General features: G+C 40.0%; 2 protein-coding genes across 2 annotated transcripts in view; both read left to right on the top strand.

Moving 5' to 3' along the window:
• The window catches only part of EPHX4 (epoxide hydrolase 4), a 32,797-nt gene extending 21,670 nt beyond the window's left edge, over positions 1 to 11,127 (top strand). Inside the window, exon 7 of the mRNA XM_036447019.2 lies at positions 10,640 to 11,127. Within this exon, the coding sequence (XP_036302912.1) occupies positions 10,640 to 10,871 (232 nt within the window). The 3' untranslated portion in view covers positions 10,872 to 11,127. The remainder of the gene's footprint in view (positions 1 to 10,639) is intronic.
• A 2,691-nt stretch (positions 11,128 to 13,818) lies between these two features.
• Positions 13,819 to 15,513, top strand: LOC118724106 (lysophosphatidylcholine acyltransferase 2B-like). Its single transcript, XM_036447018.2, is given in 2 exon segments — positions 13,819 to 13,908; positions 13,911 to 15,513. Coding segments are annotated over 2 exon segments (1,644 nt in total). The 3' UTR covers positions 15,465 to 15,513.
• Positions 15,514 to 16,024: the final 511 nt, after the last annotated feature.

Below are 16,024 nucleotides of genomic sequence, written 5' to 3'. Positions count from 1 at the left end.
TTACCTAAATTTTTTTAATATGAAGTTCACCACTTATCAAATTCAAATGAAGTATTATGACTTTGTAAGTTGAATAATCTTTTTTATGGAAAATTTCAAAAACCTGGAAAAGTAGAACAAATAGTATAATGGATCCCAACATAGTTGTCACTAGTTTTATCCATAACTCTATTCACTTCATCTCTCCCTTTAGATTGTTTAAACAGATGTATATTTTAGTTATATTTTTCATGATTATTTATTCACTCAAGAAATATTTATTAAGCATTCTTTATGTTATGGCTATGCCAGAATTCAGAGTATAGTAATGAAAATAACTAGATAAGGTCCCTGATTTGACTAAACTTATAGTCAAGTAGGGAAAACAGCTATCGAGCAAATATTCACAGTAATAACTATATGGTTATAAACTAATATAAAAACTTTGAAAGAAAGTGACAAGAAATGATGCTTGAACAAATAAATAAAAGATGAGTTAAGTACTGACTAGACCAAGTTCAGGGTAGGGGAATTAGCCTCCCAGAGAAAGGAAACAGCTTGTCCCAAAACCGTGTGGGAAGATGGAGGGCTGTGGTTTTAAGTAACACAACGAGAGCCAATCTGGCTGAAGTATAGAAAGTGAGAGTGAGAAGAGGACAGTGGAATGAGGCTGAGTCTGAGAGATAGGCAGCACTGGTCACCCAAAGCCAAGTAGACCATTTAAGGACTTGATAGCCATGAAAGTGAAGCCAGTGAATGAGAGTTTCAAGCAGGAAAAAGAAACAATTCAATTTGTATTTGGATAAATTCACTCTTTGTGGAGAATGCATTGGAGGAATGAATGTGGGGAACAAGTAGCTTGAAGTACTCTGAAAACAGTGGAGATTGGGAAACTGGGTAGATTTAAGAGAGATATGGTGAAATAAGAGACGTAATTGATAGAGGCATATCATAGGTTGGGTGGGGAGATGAGGAGCTGGCAAAGATGGCTCCTGGATTTGTGGAATGAACAACTGTATGCATAATTGTGCCATTCATTAAACTAGAAAACACTAGAAGGGTGCTATAATACTTTTGAGGGGAAGGTCATAAATTTTATTGATCTTAAACTAGTTGAATCTGATTTGGTGCCTTAGATATTCAAATCGGTTGTTGGATACCAGGGTCTGGGAAGCAGGAGGGAATCTAGGATGAAAATAGATAAAATATTGGAGCTGTTGACAGAGACAACTGAAACGTTCATTGCAGAAGGTATTATCAAGGAGAAAGTATAGAGTAAAAGGTAAGACACGGGGGCTTGTCTATTTGGGTTTGAACTCCAGAAAGGAGAAAAAGGATTTCCATTGAGAATTGGGGACTACAGCCTGCCTTGAAAAGATTTAGGGGCTTGAATTTATGCTAGTTCCATAATATTGGAATTCTTAGGGAAAAATATTTTTTAATGTGATCGTAGATTATAATATTCTCTAGGAAGCCTGGCAGAAACAAACAAAAAGCTTCTCAGGAGAATACATCTCAACTCAGACTCACACTGTTCTCACAGATTAAGTCCCCTAAAGATGAGTTCATAATCCAAATACCAATCCACCATTGAGTTAGATCTAATGTGGCAGAACTCCTAATATTTCAAATTCTAGGACAGAGATTAAAAATCATGTTCAAATTATTGAATACATAAAAGAATAAAAAATGTGAGAAAAGAATAAGGTAATATCAAGAGAGACCAGAAAGAGCTGAAAGAGAACCAAAATGTAGCTGAGAGAGAGAAAAAAGTGAAAATAGAAAAGACAGTTTATATTTGACATAGAGGATAGAATTATAGATAGATGATAATTAGAAACCATTCATATATAATATATGGTATATGCTAAGAATTTTTTCTTGAAAAATAAAATAATAGAAATATAACGTATTATTTTCTAATTAATAGAGAGGGACAAGAAAACTATTAATTTTCCCTCATTTATTTTTAGAGAGAATAGAGTGGAGGGATGGGGAGGAGAGAGAGAGAAACATCATGTGATAGAGACACATGGATTGATTGCCTCCCACATGCACCCTGACAGAGTTGGGGATTGGGCCTACAACCCAGGTATGGGCCCTTAACTGGGAATCGAACTCATGACCCTCTGGTGTGCAGGCCAACACTTTAATCATTGAGCAATGCCATCCAGGGCTAAAAAAAACTATAATTTTTTAAAAATGCAAGAAAGGCCGAAACCAGTTTGGCTCAGTGGATAGAGAAGCAGCCTGCGGACTGAAAGGTCCCAGGTTCGATTCCGGTCAAGGGATGTACATTGGTTGCGGGCACATCCCCAGTAGGGAGTGCACAAGAGGCAGCTGGTCGATGTTTCTCTCTCATCGATGTTTCTAGCTTTCTATCCCTCTCCCTTCCTCTCTGTAAAAAATCAATAAAATATATATTTAAAAAAAATAAAAAGGCAAGAAAGGAGAAAAAGGAAGCAAAGCAGGGTAAATAGAAAACATATTGACAACAATTTCAGTATGCTCAAGAAATATTAACATATTCAATTTTCCAGTTAAAAAACAAAATATCAATTGGATTTAGTAAAAATTAAAGCAAAAAGACACACAAAAGTTGAAATTAAGTGTATAGGGAAAAGTTATAGTAGGTGTTATTCTAAATAAAACAAAATCTCTCATCAGAGAAAGACAAGTATTGCATAATCTCACTCATATGTGGAATCTAATGAAAATAAATTGATGAACAAAACAGACTCAGAGACATAGATGCATAGAACAGACTGTAGACTCTCAGAGGGAAGGTGGGGGAGGGTGGGAAGTGATCAACCAAAGAACTTGTATGCATCTATACATAACTCATAGGCACAGACAATAGGGTGGTAAAGGCTGGGGCGGAAAGGGGCCGGGGTAACAGGGGCAGGCTAGAAGGGGTCAATATATAATACTTTCAACAATAGAGATTAAAAATATAAAATAAAAATAAAACAAAATCTCTCAAGCTCTTTGAATGTGGAATCCAAGAGGAGTCCTGAGATTATATAAATGAGGGGAGAAGAAATAAATCCAAGCCTTTTTTTTACTAACAAGACTTACATGTAGGTATAGTTATAACTTTGGCAAATAGAGATGTTCATTTAAAAGGTACTTGTAGCCGAAGCAGGGTAATAGATGTGGATAGAGCATTGGCCTGCATACTGAAAGGTCCCAGGTTCAATTCCAGTCAAGGCATTTACCTTGGTTGCGGGCACATCCCCAGTAGGGGGTGTGCAAGAGGCAGCTGATTGATGATTCTCTCTCATTGATGTTTCTAACTCTCTATCCCTCTTTCTTCCTCTCTGTAAAAAATCAATAAAATATATATTTTTTAAACATAAAAGGTACTTGTAGGTAATAATTTATCAACCAAGGCAATGATCAGAAAGGCAGACAGAGGCTACTGGTTCCATTTTACAGGATATAGCAACATTGTCTGAAGTCCATGTTCTATTTTTGTTGTTGTTGTTTTTTTACAAATAACATTTGTAAAGATAACTGTAAGAGAAAGTAGAATGACACAGTTTCATGCAGTCTAAATTTTGGACGGGACAGGAATGATAGTTTTAAGAGAGCTCTGTGATACAAACTATTATGTTTTAAGCAGCTATCAGGAAAAAGGGAAATTATTTTCATCTTGCTTAGGTTCTTTTACCAACCATTTGTTCATTAGGAGGACCTGCGTTCCCAAGAGTAATCACTAAAGAATCCTGTTAATTAGTGTAGAGAGAGGGCGGGTGGGGTGTGAGGGGTGGGGTGGGGGAGCAAGCCTGTGACGGCATAAGCTCATACTTTTATATAAAAGCGAAGACACTTTTGCCTGGGTTGTTGTAAGTTAAATCTAGCTGGATGAAGGTAACATCAGACTTCCTCAAAGTTCAGATGACTCCCTCAGACCATTCTTTTATATAGGGTAATCGAGATTAAGTACATCATTAAAATCAGAGTTCTACCATATATAATGACTACAGAAGGGCACAGCACATCATACACAGGTATGAAAATCTCCTCCATTTATCACACTAAGGCTCCCCAGGGCTATAGCCTTGTCAAAGGACTTTTCAGATTTTGAAGCCAAAGAACCAAAATGAACTAGGAATCAGACTAGCAACAGGACCTAGCCTGCAAAAAAAGTGAATACATGTAAACTTATAACAAAGCATCAAATAATAAAGCAAAAACTGACAAACTTACAAGGAAAAATGAAAACCCACAATTACTATTGGAGATATTAATGGAAGATTTAAATGGCAGCTGCATTTATTTAATGGAGATTTAAATGGAAGCTGGATTTATTTTAAAAACAACTATGATTATGTATTAATTATAACCATTAACAGGAGACCCTGCTAGCGGTTCTCAACCTGTAGGTTATGACCCACGGGTTGAGAACCACTGCCGTAGAGCCTAAGACCATCGGAAAACACAGATATTTACATTATGATTCATTAACAGTAGCAAAATTACAGTTATGAAGTAGCAACAAAAATAATTTTATGGTTGGGGTCACCACAACATGAGGAACTGTATTAAAGAAAGGTTGAGAACCACTGGTCTAAAAGATAATATCGGAGAAAATGTTAATGACCATAGGTGGGAAAGGTATTTTTTTTAAATATATTTTTATTGATTTCAGGAGGAAGGGAGAGGGAGTTAGAAACATTAATGATGAGACAGAATCATTGGTTGGCTGCCTCCTGCATGCACCCTACTGGGGATTGAGCCTGCAACGTGGGCATGTGTCCTTGACTGGAATCAAACCCAGGATCCTTCAGTGTGCAGGCTGACACTCTATCCATTGAGCCAAACCAGCGAAGGCACAATTTCTTTAATAGAACACAAATAGCTCAAATTAAGGAGACTGGTGACTTGGATAACATTAAAATTAAAAATATCTATACTAATCAAAGGGCAATATACTAATTAGACCAGACGTCTTCTGGACATCCTTCTGGACAAAGCTATGGTGGCGGGGGCCAAGGCAGAGGCGGTTAGGGCAATCAGGCCAGCAGGGGAGACCACTTAGGGGTATCAAGCTGGCAGGGGAGAGCAGTTAGGGGCAATCAGGCCAGCAGGGGAGAGCAGTTAGGGATGATCAGGTAAGTAGGCAGGTGGGTGGTTAGGAGCCAGCAGTCCCAGTTATCCCCCGAGGGGTCCTGGATTGGAGAGGGTGCAGGCTGGGCTGAGGGGAAGTCCCCACCCCCTCCCGCCCCGTGCATCAATTTTGTGCACCAGGCCTCTAGTCACTATATAAAAAGATATAAAATAATGAAGCAGCCTCAGAGAGGGAGAAGTTACTTGCAATACATAATTAAACCGGAATTAATAATATCTAGAGTTTATAAAGAATGTCTCCAAATCAGTAAGACAAAGGAGGTCCAATCCCAAAATGGGTAAAGGATAAAAGTCAGTTCACAGAAGAGAAATCTAATGGTCAGTACCATGAAAGATGGTCAACCTTACTAGCAGTCAGCTATAGAACATAGTTTTACTGCTTGTCACAGAGATCTAAAGTAATACAAAAAGAGATAGAATTTATTTCTCTCACAGAGAAAGTCTAGGCTGGTATAGTGGCTGGGTCCCATGAAGTCATCAAAGTTATTGTTATTCTTTGGTCAGAGACCTGCACACTTTGTCTTGTTTTTCTGCCACTCCTACAGTGTTGCCCTTCTTTGTGTGGACCAGCATGGTTTTCCACCACATCTGCGTGTTAGTCAGTATAAACGGGGAAAAGAGAAGTGGCAGTGGGTGGGCAGAGTTGGGGAATGGGAACAACTCCGAAGCTACACACACTATTTCTCATAATATCCTCGCTGCAAGAAGCCGGGGGAATGTATTATAGTCAAGTCTTTATTCTGGTGGCCTTTTGTCCGGCTAAAAATTGGGGGCTTTATCACTAGAGTGGAAGGGAAGAAGTTTGGGGAAGCAATCTCTGCCACATCAAATAAATGAGGAGTATTTCACACTCATTTGATTGGGGGGAAAAAAATTAAACTTTTGAGAACAACTGTTGGCAATGATGTGGAGCAAAGTGCATTCTCATATGCTGCTTGTGAAGCATTCAGTCAGTTTGGAAAACAACTTGACAATATCGAGTAAGGTGGAAGACGTGCTCCTCTCTGAGGAAGCATTCTGTTTCTGGGATGGACTGTGAGGAAACTCTTCCACATGTGCACAAGTGGACATGTACAAGAATGAGTTCGATATCATTTGAATTATCAAAATAATTGGGAGAATTTTAATGTCCATTAACAGGCGAGTGCATCAATTGTGGTATAGTCATATGATGGAATTTTACACAAGAGTGAAAACGAAGAACTGCATGTGTCACCAATGGATAAATCTCAAAAAATGTAATGCTAAGGCACAAAAGCAAGTTGTGGGGGGATATGTGCCATATGCTATTTAATAAAGTTTTAAAATGCCAAACACCTCTCTCTACATTGTTTACAGAAATACATATACTGTGTTTGGAGGCATCTGACCAGAGGACCCCCTTTTCCTGCCTAACATCTGAACTAGTTGAGAAATCAATCACGAGTCGGTAGATGAAAAATAAACTGTCACCTGCATTACTGACAAAGGATAGCGTGAAGGCTATGGCTCACTATGAAACTGAAATGGTCTTGCTAACTCCCTACTGCCAGTGGAGACTTTAGAGCAGTTTGCCCATAGAAAAGCTTGCAGAAACTGGTTTGGCTCAGTGGATAGAGCGTCGTCGGTCTGCGGACTGAGGGGTCCCGGGTTCGGTTCCAGTCAAGGGCATGTGCATTGGTTGCGGGCACATCTCCAGTGGGGGGTGTGCAGGAGGAGGCTGGTCGATGATTCTCTCTCATTGACGTTTCTGACTCTCTGTCCCTCTCCCTTCCTCTCTGTAAAAAATCAATAAAATATATTAAAATAATAATAATAATTAAAAAAAAAACAAACCTCTTATCTTCAGGACATAGTATTTGAATAGACCTACCAGCCCAAAACCCAGAACCAACAACTGTCACTCACCAATCGAGTGTGGGGCAAAGATCCAGGAGGGCTTAAGTAAAATCTCTTCTTAAGGAACCAGAGGAATGGGGTCGAGGTATCCTAACACATATGAGTTTAAAATATTCATGGGGATTGTAAGAACCAAATTCAACCTAATCCTTGCTCCTAATCCTCAGTCTAGTTTGTATCGGAATCATCTGGAGGGCTTGTTAAAACATAAATGGCTCAACCCCACCCTGAGAGTTTCTGATTCAGTGAACCTGGGATAGGGTCCAGAAATTGGCATTTCTGTGGCTCAGTAGTTGAGTATTGACCTATGAACCAGGAGGTCATGGTTCAATTCCTGGTCAGGGCACATGCCCAGGGTTTCAGGCTCAGTCCCCAGTAGAGGGCTGAGATCTAATTATATTTTTAGTGTTTTATTTATTACTAAAAGCATGGTGCACAAATTCATGCATCAATAGGTCCCTAGTCCTAGCCTGCAGGATCAGGCTGAAACTGACTCTCCGACAACCCCCAAGGGGTCCCAGATTTCAAGAGGACACAGGCCAGGCCCAGGGACCCCACCAGGGCATGATCAGGGCCGGGGAGGGATGTAGGAGGTTGGCCAGCCAGGGAGGGACTTTGGGAGGGCTCTAGGGCACATGTGTCAAACACAAGGCCCGCGGGCCAAATCCGTCCTGCCAGGCCTTGCAATGTGGCCCGCACTGCGCTGTCATCACTGCACTCTGCTGCGTTTCCATCACAATGACAGTTTATGACTGTTCAGTAAACCATTCGGCCCGCGATTTAGGCTGGATTTTAGATTTTGGCCCCTTCTCTGACTGAGTTCGACACCCCTACTCTAGGGCATGTCAGGCCCATCTTGCTCAGTCCTGATCAGCCAGACCCCAGCATCAAGCTAACCTACTGGTCAGAGCATCTGCCCCTAGTGGTCAGTGCACATCATAGCAATTGGTTGCGCTTTGATTGGTTGAATGGACGACTGGACACTTAGCATATTAGGCATTCATTATATAGGATTTTTTGGTTAATCCTCACTCAAGAATATTTTTCCCATTGATTTTTAGAGAGAGTGAAAAGGAGGGAGAGGATGAGAGAGAGGGATAAGGAGAGAGATATCAATGTAAGAGAGACACGTTGATTAGTTACCTCCCACATACACATATGCCAGAGCCGACCTTTGACCAGAAATCAAATCCATGATCCTTTGGTACTCTGGCTGATGCCCCAACCACTGAGCCATGCCAACCAGGACAGTGTTTTATTTCTTGAGCTGAGTGGTGAGTGTTATTATTTTCTACATTATCTTTTTAAATCAAACTAATGAAATATTTTCACATACAAAAGTAATGGAAAATGCTGCCTTCATACTTACAAATCATCTGATTACTCAGACTCTGGAGGAGTAACATTTTAAATTCAGATTGATTTGGAATAAGTATGTTAAATATGTTTTTATAGGTTAAATAATTAAGAATGTAGAGCAATAATTGTTACTCCTTGTTACAGTTTTGTAGGTCTTTCAAATTGTTTCTATACTTACTCAAATCACTTTTAATCAGAAAATGTTATTGTGTTTCCCAATAAATTTTTTAGCTTAACATACTAAAACCAATTTTGTTTAAAAAATTTAATGTTTTCCTTTGTTTTATTTTATTACTTATTTTTATTGAGGTACAAGTGACATATAGCATTATATTAGCTTTTGGTATACAACAAAATGATTTGATATTTCCATATATCACAAAATGATTACCACAATAAGTAGTTAACATTCATTACCACATATCATCATGAAATTTAGTTTTTTGGGATGAGAACTTTTAAGATCTACGCTCTTAGCCACTTTCAAATAAGCAATCAATATTAGTAACTGTAGTCACAAAGCTATACCTTCTTTGTTTTACATGTAACTTGTAATTCATGTAAAATTTAGCAGTTTGAATTCTCAGGACCAGAGAATATGTGTGTTTTTTTAGTTTTCTAGAAACTCCTCCCTTTTAATTTTAATTTGATCTGGTGAAGAATTTGTTTCTCTTTGTTTTTTGACCAATAGCTTTTTAAAACACCCCTTGTCTTACTGATTGTGTTATAACATGCTCAGCTATGCAGATAACTGTTAAAAAATGGTTTACCTTTGAACATTTTATGAGCTCTAGAACTTAAGTGGCATGCAAGTTTGTATAGCAATTAAGTATAGAATATATTTCTCTATCAGTTAGCCATTCACAAAGAATTTTTAGGAGCATTACAGCCAAATGATGGCCACTTGCATGGGCTTTAAAAGGTAAGTCCTTGGTGGGCATATGTTATATCCTGCACATCCCAGCTGCATCTACCAGCCCCAAGTAACCACAAGTCAAACTTTTGGATAAGTAGTGAAAATCTTTGTCAGTGCTGGAGAGTGTGTAGCTAGATGTTCCTTCTCATTCTTCTCTGCAAGAATGTAATTAATACCATCCGACCTTTCTGAAAAACAGTGTAACAGAAGGTATCAGAAACTTTAAAAGTACTTATACTTTTTACCCAAGGAATTCCTCTTTCAAGGCTACCCAAAGAAATGATCTGAAATACCAACAAAGATTCACTGTGCACAAAATGCTCATAATATCATTACTTAAAATAAGGGGATGCTTAAAGTGATGCAATGATCTAAATAATTCAATTATAAGAAAATAGTCAAGTCATTTTTGGGTTATTATGCTGTCTTAAGTTATTGTTTAATATAAAATTTGAATATGTATACTGTGTATATTTATTGCCTTGTATTCATAATATGGGTTTAAATATATGCATAGAAAATGACCAAAGATTATCTTTTAATGATGGAACCATGCATGATTTTATTCTTTATACTTTTCTGTATTTAAGAAAATATAAAATAAAACTTTGTTTTAAAAAGATTCTTTTTGCAAAATAAATATAGTGTCATATAGTATGAAAGCTAAGTCCATATATGCAGGGTGTCCTCCAAAATGTATATACACTTTAACAGCTGATAGCTCAATTTTGAAAATGAAATGTATTTTAATAAACACTGCCTTTAATTATTCAAAGTGCCTTTTTTGGGGGGAGACACCCTATATTTTCTGACTTTCTAGTTCCAATTTTCACATAAAATGCTTTAACTTATCTAACAAACAATTTAAAATATATTTAAACAAAACCACTATTTAAATCTCTCTTCATCACACCATTCAGAAATTTTGGTGTCTTTTTAAAGCAAATTATTCCTCATAATAATGAATTTTGTATATAATTTATAGATATCATTATAAATTTTGCTAGCCTCCTGCAATTAAAAAATTTTATTGGTTTTTTTCTTAAGTAGCTGTTTAAATACTTTATTGTATAGATTGCCTAAAGCAGTGTTTCTCAACCATTTTTTTCATCACCTCCCTAAGGAGCCTTTGCAGACATTTTTCCCTAATTGCCCCCACCCCATGAAATTTTAATATCTGCTTATATACTGTATGAATATCCGTGGTTTATGTGTAGAGTCAGATGTTTTTTTCAATCTTTTAAGAGCCAATTGTCACCCCTTTGGTGGCGATATTAGCTCCCTTTGAGAATGTGTGACCTAAAGGAACATTATGAAAAAAAGTTACATTAGCTTTTAAAATGAGTCTCAAGCCCACGTGTTTTGTTTTTATAGCTGCCTGCCTCTCAAACATCACACGGTGACCACTCCAACACTACTACTGTGGGGAGACAAAGACGCATTTATGGAGGTTGAAATGGCTGAAGTCACAAAGATTTATGTTAAAAACTATTTCAGGCTAACTATTTTGTCAGAAGCCAGTCACTGGCTTCAGCAAGAACAACCTGACATAGTGAACAAATTGATATGGACATTTCTAAAAGAAGAAACCAGGAAAAAAGATTGACTTGTCTTTATCTGCTATGGGAGGTCGGTAATAAAATCTCTAAATATATTTTTTAAATTGTTCATTAACTTCTGTGAAATTCACTAGGAAAACATTGCTTTCACATGCTTTATCATCAATAAATATCCTGACAACTATTGCTGGAAAAAAAAAAATCTGAGAATGTGTGTGAACTGGTAATATAATGTCGATTTTCCTCTATTGTATTTTACACAGAAAACCACCTGCCTTAAAATGCACACACTTGTACAAAAAGCAAGTTGGGTAGAGTGGCTAGTTTTGGTTTCTTGCATCCTCCCACCCCCAATATATTTTTATTGGTTTCAGGGAGGAAGGGAGAGGGGGAGAGAGACAGAAACATCAATGATGAGAGAGAACCTTTGATCGGCTGCCTCCTGCACTCCCCCTACTGTGGATCGGGCCTGCAACCCAGGCATAGTGGTTAAAACATTGGCCTGCAGATTGAAGTCATGGAGCAAACCTGATATGCTCTTGACTGGAATCGAACCCAGGACCCTTCAGTTCACAGGCAGACACTTTATTCACTGAGCCAAAGCAGCTAGGGCAAGTTTTTGCATTCTTTACCCTGTTAACATATGGTGCCTTTTACATATATTATATTAAAGGTTAGTCATATTGTCCTAGCCAGTTTTGTTCAGTAGTTAGTGTCAGCCGTGGACTGAAGGGTCTTGGGTTTGATTCCAGTCAAGTGTACATACCTCAGTTGCAGGTTCGATTCCCAGCCCCAGTTGGGGTACCTTCGGAAGACAACCAGTTGATGTTTCCCTCTTGCGTCTATATTTCTCTCTGTGTGTCTTCCCATCCCTTCCATTTTATTTCTAAAAAATTAATGGAAAAAATATCCTCAGGTGAGGATTAACAACAACAAACAAATAAAAAGATTAGCCATATTAAAAGGCAAACCTGCAATGGTATAAATTTTTATTTTATTGTTCAAAAGTTCTTTTAACTATTTTTTAACCATTAAAATTTTCTACTAACAGGTTTCTTGTATTTAGAGTATATTTATTAGTTTGAAGGCAAATATGACTAGATAAGTACTAGTATACACTCTTAAAACAGACCATAAATACTACTTATACTAGGAAGATTAAAAAGAGATGATATGAATATATATATATATATATATATATATATATGTATATATATATCATTGCAAAGTAGGAAAGCATATGCATTAAATTATTTGCCTTAATTCTTCAGCTAAATTGGTGAAAGATTTAGAAAAAGTATCAAAGTGTCAGTTTGCCCCACTCCAGGCAACAAGAACTGAATGCTGTCTTCCTCTGTGCGCTAGACTCTAAGCTCCCCAGGGCAGAGCCTTTTTATTGTTTTGTTAACTGATACGTCCAGCATCTAGAAAAAGGGACTGGTTCATTGTGGGAATTCAAATACTGCTTAATAAATATCTTCCCACTGTGGGAGAAATATAAAGGAAAGATGTCATGGTAATATAGAACTTTCCCTTACAGAATGCAGTTAATTAAACAAGGGTTCAAGAATAGTGATGAGAATACAAATAGAAGTGGGAAGAGTTACAGAATAGAGAACAATACCAGCTCAAGGGACTATTCATTCTCTTGGGTCGCTCTGGCAAAGGAGGCAACCACTGCTGTTGCCAGGCCATGGCCTTTAGAGACTACTTTGTGTTTCCTTGGTGACAGGAATGTTTCCCTCCCTAAGCATAGTTCTGATAGTGACAGAAGAAAGAGGAATGTCCCTAAGAATTCTCATCATTGGATCCTAACAACTTGTATTTACTAATAAAAGCCCACTTTTCTCTATATATATTATACTTGTGCCTCATAACAACATTCCCAGGTAGGGAGTATCAACAACTTACAGATGAGAAAATGAGGTTGGCCAATGACCACAGTGTTGGAACCAGGATCTGAACTAGATCCATCTGGTTGTAAACCCATCATCTTTACCCAGATCACATTCTGTTTAACAGGCTCTGGTGTCCACATATGTAGAGGAAAGATTAGTCATATTGCCTTAGCCAGTTTGGCTCAGTGGTTAAAGCACTGGCCTGCAGATTGGAGGGTCATGGAGCAAATCTGGTATGCTCCAAGAAATAGAAACATATCTCAGAAACCTTCAGTTTAAGGTTTTTAACTCTAAGAAAACGAATTTAACTTAGCCAGTAGTGAACACAGGAATATTCGATAGAGCACTGTCAGAGTTGCAAATGCTACAAAGTATAGAGGGAGCCTGGTTCACACCAGCTTTGAGTATACTTCCCATTGATCATTTCCAAAAGACAGCAATAAAGGGAAGAGACAGGATGCTGACCGTGGTTGGCGCAATGAAGTAATCCTGATGTACTTTAATGAAAACTTGTTACTGACAAAGGTAATCGCAAGGTTTGCTGTTGTTCCTTATGTCTGTCTCAAATGCTGATTGGTTCGTGTGGAATAGTATTAAGAGTCTGAAGCAAACACTCCATGGCTAATTCTGGCCTATGACCATGGCTATGGCCTAATTTCCAATGGCTGTAGAGGAGTGTTTGTTAGAGATAAAGGCTGAAGGGTGCCACCGTTAAACCAGAGAACGTTTCTGTAGAAATCAACTGTAGGGAGAGAAAATTGAATTTGACTTACCAGTTGCCAAATCTCACAGTAAAAATTGTCTTTAAGGTTTATATATTTAAATGAATATAGCCCTAGTAGCTATATACTATGTGCTTAATTTAAACGTCAGCAATTGTTATGTGAAAATCTTCACATAACATACATATATATATATATATATATATATATATATATATATATATATATATGAAGATGTTTACAAAAAGCAAAGACTTATTGTCCCGTTGATATGATTCTAACCCTCCTGCTACATCATTCACCATTTAACATGTTTTGGGGTTTTAAAGGTAATACATCACGTCCTATTAACACACAATTGCCTCTAAGTTCTAATGATGTGTGACCAGAAAGAGCAGGAAGGGGACGGCGTGCGCTCTGGGGGCCGGCCCGGGTCCCCGCTCTGGGGGTTGGCCTCCTAAGACCTCCCCGAGGACTCGGCCCCATGTCCCAGAAGCCGTCCTCCTCGGACTCGGACGCGTGGGAGGCCTGCAGCCGGCTGCTGCGGAGCAAGTCCCTGTACCCGCCCGCCGTGGCCAACCCGTTCCTGCAGCAGACGCACATCAGCGCGTGGCGCTGGGCCTCCCTGCTGCTGCTGGGCACCCTGCTGGTGCCGGTGCGCGTGTCCTGCATGGCCGTGCTCTTCGCCATCCTCTGGCCCGTGACCGTGCTGTCCACCCTGGGCCACTCGGCCCGCCGCGGCCAGCCCGCCCGGAGCTGGCGGAGGAAGCTGGTGCAGCGGCCCCTCCGCTTCCTGTTCCGCGCGTGCTTCCTGGTGCTGGGCTTCCTGGTGAAGGTGAAGGGGAAGAAGGCCAGGTGGAGCGAGGCCCCCATCTTCGTCACCGCCCCGCACTCCTCCTTCTTCGATGCCATCGCCTGCGTGGTGGCCGGGATCCCCTCCGTGGTCTCGGCGAGCCAGAACGCCCGCATCCCGATAGCGGGGAAGTTCCTGCTGAGCACCCAGCCGGTGCTGGTGACTCGGGAGGACCCCAACTCCAGGAAGACCACCCGGGACGAGATCCTGAAGCGCGTGATCGCCCAGCCCAAGTGGCCGCAGATCATGATTTTCCCGGAGGGCGTGTGCACCAACCGCACGTGTCTGGTCACTTTTAAGCTGGGGGCCTTCTCGCCGGGGGTCCCCGTGCAGCCCGTGCTGCTCCGGTACCCCAACAGCCTGGACACGGTGACCTGGACCTGGCAGGGCTTCACGGCCTTCCAGCTGTGCATGCTGACCCTGAGCCAGCTCTTCACCAGGGTGGAAGTCGAGTTCATGCCCGTGTACACCCCGAGCGACCAGGAGAAGAAGGACCCCATCCTCTTTGCCAACGCGGTGAGGGTCAACATGGCCAACGCCCTGGGCGTGCCCGTGACAGACCACACCTTCGAGGACTGCAAGCTGATGATCAGCGCAGGCCACCTGCAGCTGCCCATGGAAGCGGGCTTGGTGGAATTCACCAAAATCAGCCGGAAGCTGAAGTTAGACTGGGATAGCATTCACCAGCATCTGGACGAGTACGCTGCCATCGCGGTTGCCTCCAAAGGAGGGAAGATAGGGATCGAAGAGTTCGCAAGTTACCTGAAACTCCCCATCTCAGAGCCCTTCCGACAACTCTTCGCCCTTTTCGACAGGAACAACGACGGCAGCATAGACTTCAGGGAGTACGTGGTAGGGCTGGCTGTCCTGTGCAATCCTGCCAACACGGACAAGATCCTGCGGATGTCATTCAAGCTTTTTGATATGGACGAGGATGGTTACATAACGCAATCGGAGCTCGCCGGTATACTTCAGGCAGCTTTCGGGGTGACCGACCTGGATGTTTCCGATCTCTTTCAGGGAATAGCGAGACGGAACTCAGAGTACATTTCATTCAGGAGCTTTAGGAAATTTGCTTTGAAGCACCCAATATATGCCAATCTATTTAAGTCATATTTAGAACTCCAGGCAGCCTATATATATACATTACCACGAGAACAAGTTTAATCACTGTATCGAAAGGTTAAAGTCAGCCCTGAAAATGGTGCAAGTACCTTCCAAGTAGACGCTATGAAATAAAAATATTCCTTTGCGGAAGAACACAATTGTGTTTACTCGAAGTTGCCTAGGCACTTAATTGTGATATTTAAAATGTACTTAAGGCATGTATATTTCAATTAGAGTTTATAGCATCTATTTTTTTCTTTTCTTTTTTTAAGGTAGAATTGCCCCCTATAGCAGCAGTATTAATAAATATCTCATTTCCTTGATTTAACATAATTTCAGGGACAAAGGAAAAAGATCCTTAAATGTATACTTCTATTATAAAACAATTGTTGACACCTGGTTGTTGTTTTTTTTGTTGTTGTTTTTAAAGAATTTCTTTTTTAAATATATTTTTCATTTATTTCTGAGAAGAAGGGAGAGAGAGAGAAACATCAATGATGAGAGAGCATCAGTGATGGGTTGCCTCCTGCACACCCCACAATGGGGATTGAACCCACAACGTGGGCATGTGCGCTTGACTGGTATCAAATCTGGGGACCTTCAGTTTGCAGGCTGATGCT

This window comes from Pipistrellus kuhlii, unplaced genomic scaffold, assembly GCF_014108245.1.
Source record: "Pipistrellus kuhlii isolate mPipKuh1 unplaced genomic scaffold, mPipKuh1.p scaffold_m20_p_2, whole genome shotgun sequence".
In the NCBI taxonomy this organism is placed as follows: Eukaryota; Metazoa; Chordata; class Mammalia; order Chiroptera; family Vespertilionidae; genus Pipistrellus; species Pipistrellus kuhlii.
This window is presented reverse-complemented; position numbering and strand designations above follow the sequence as displayed.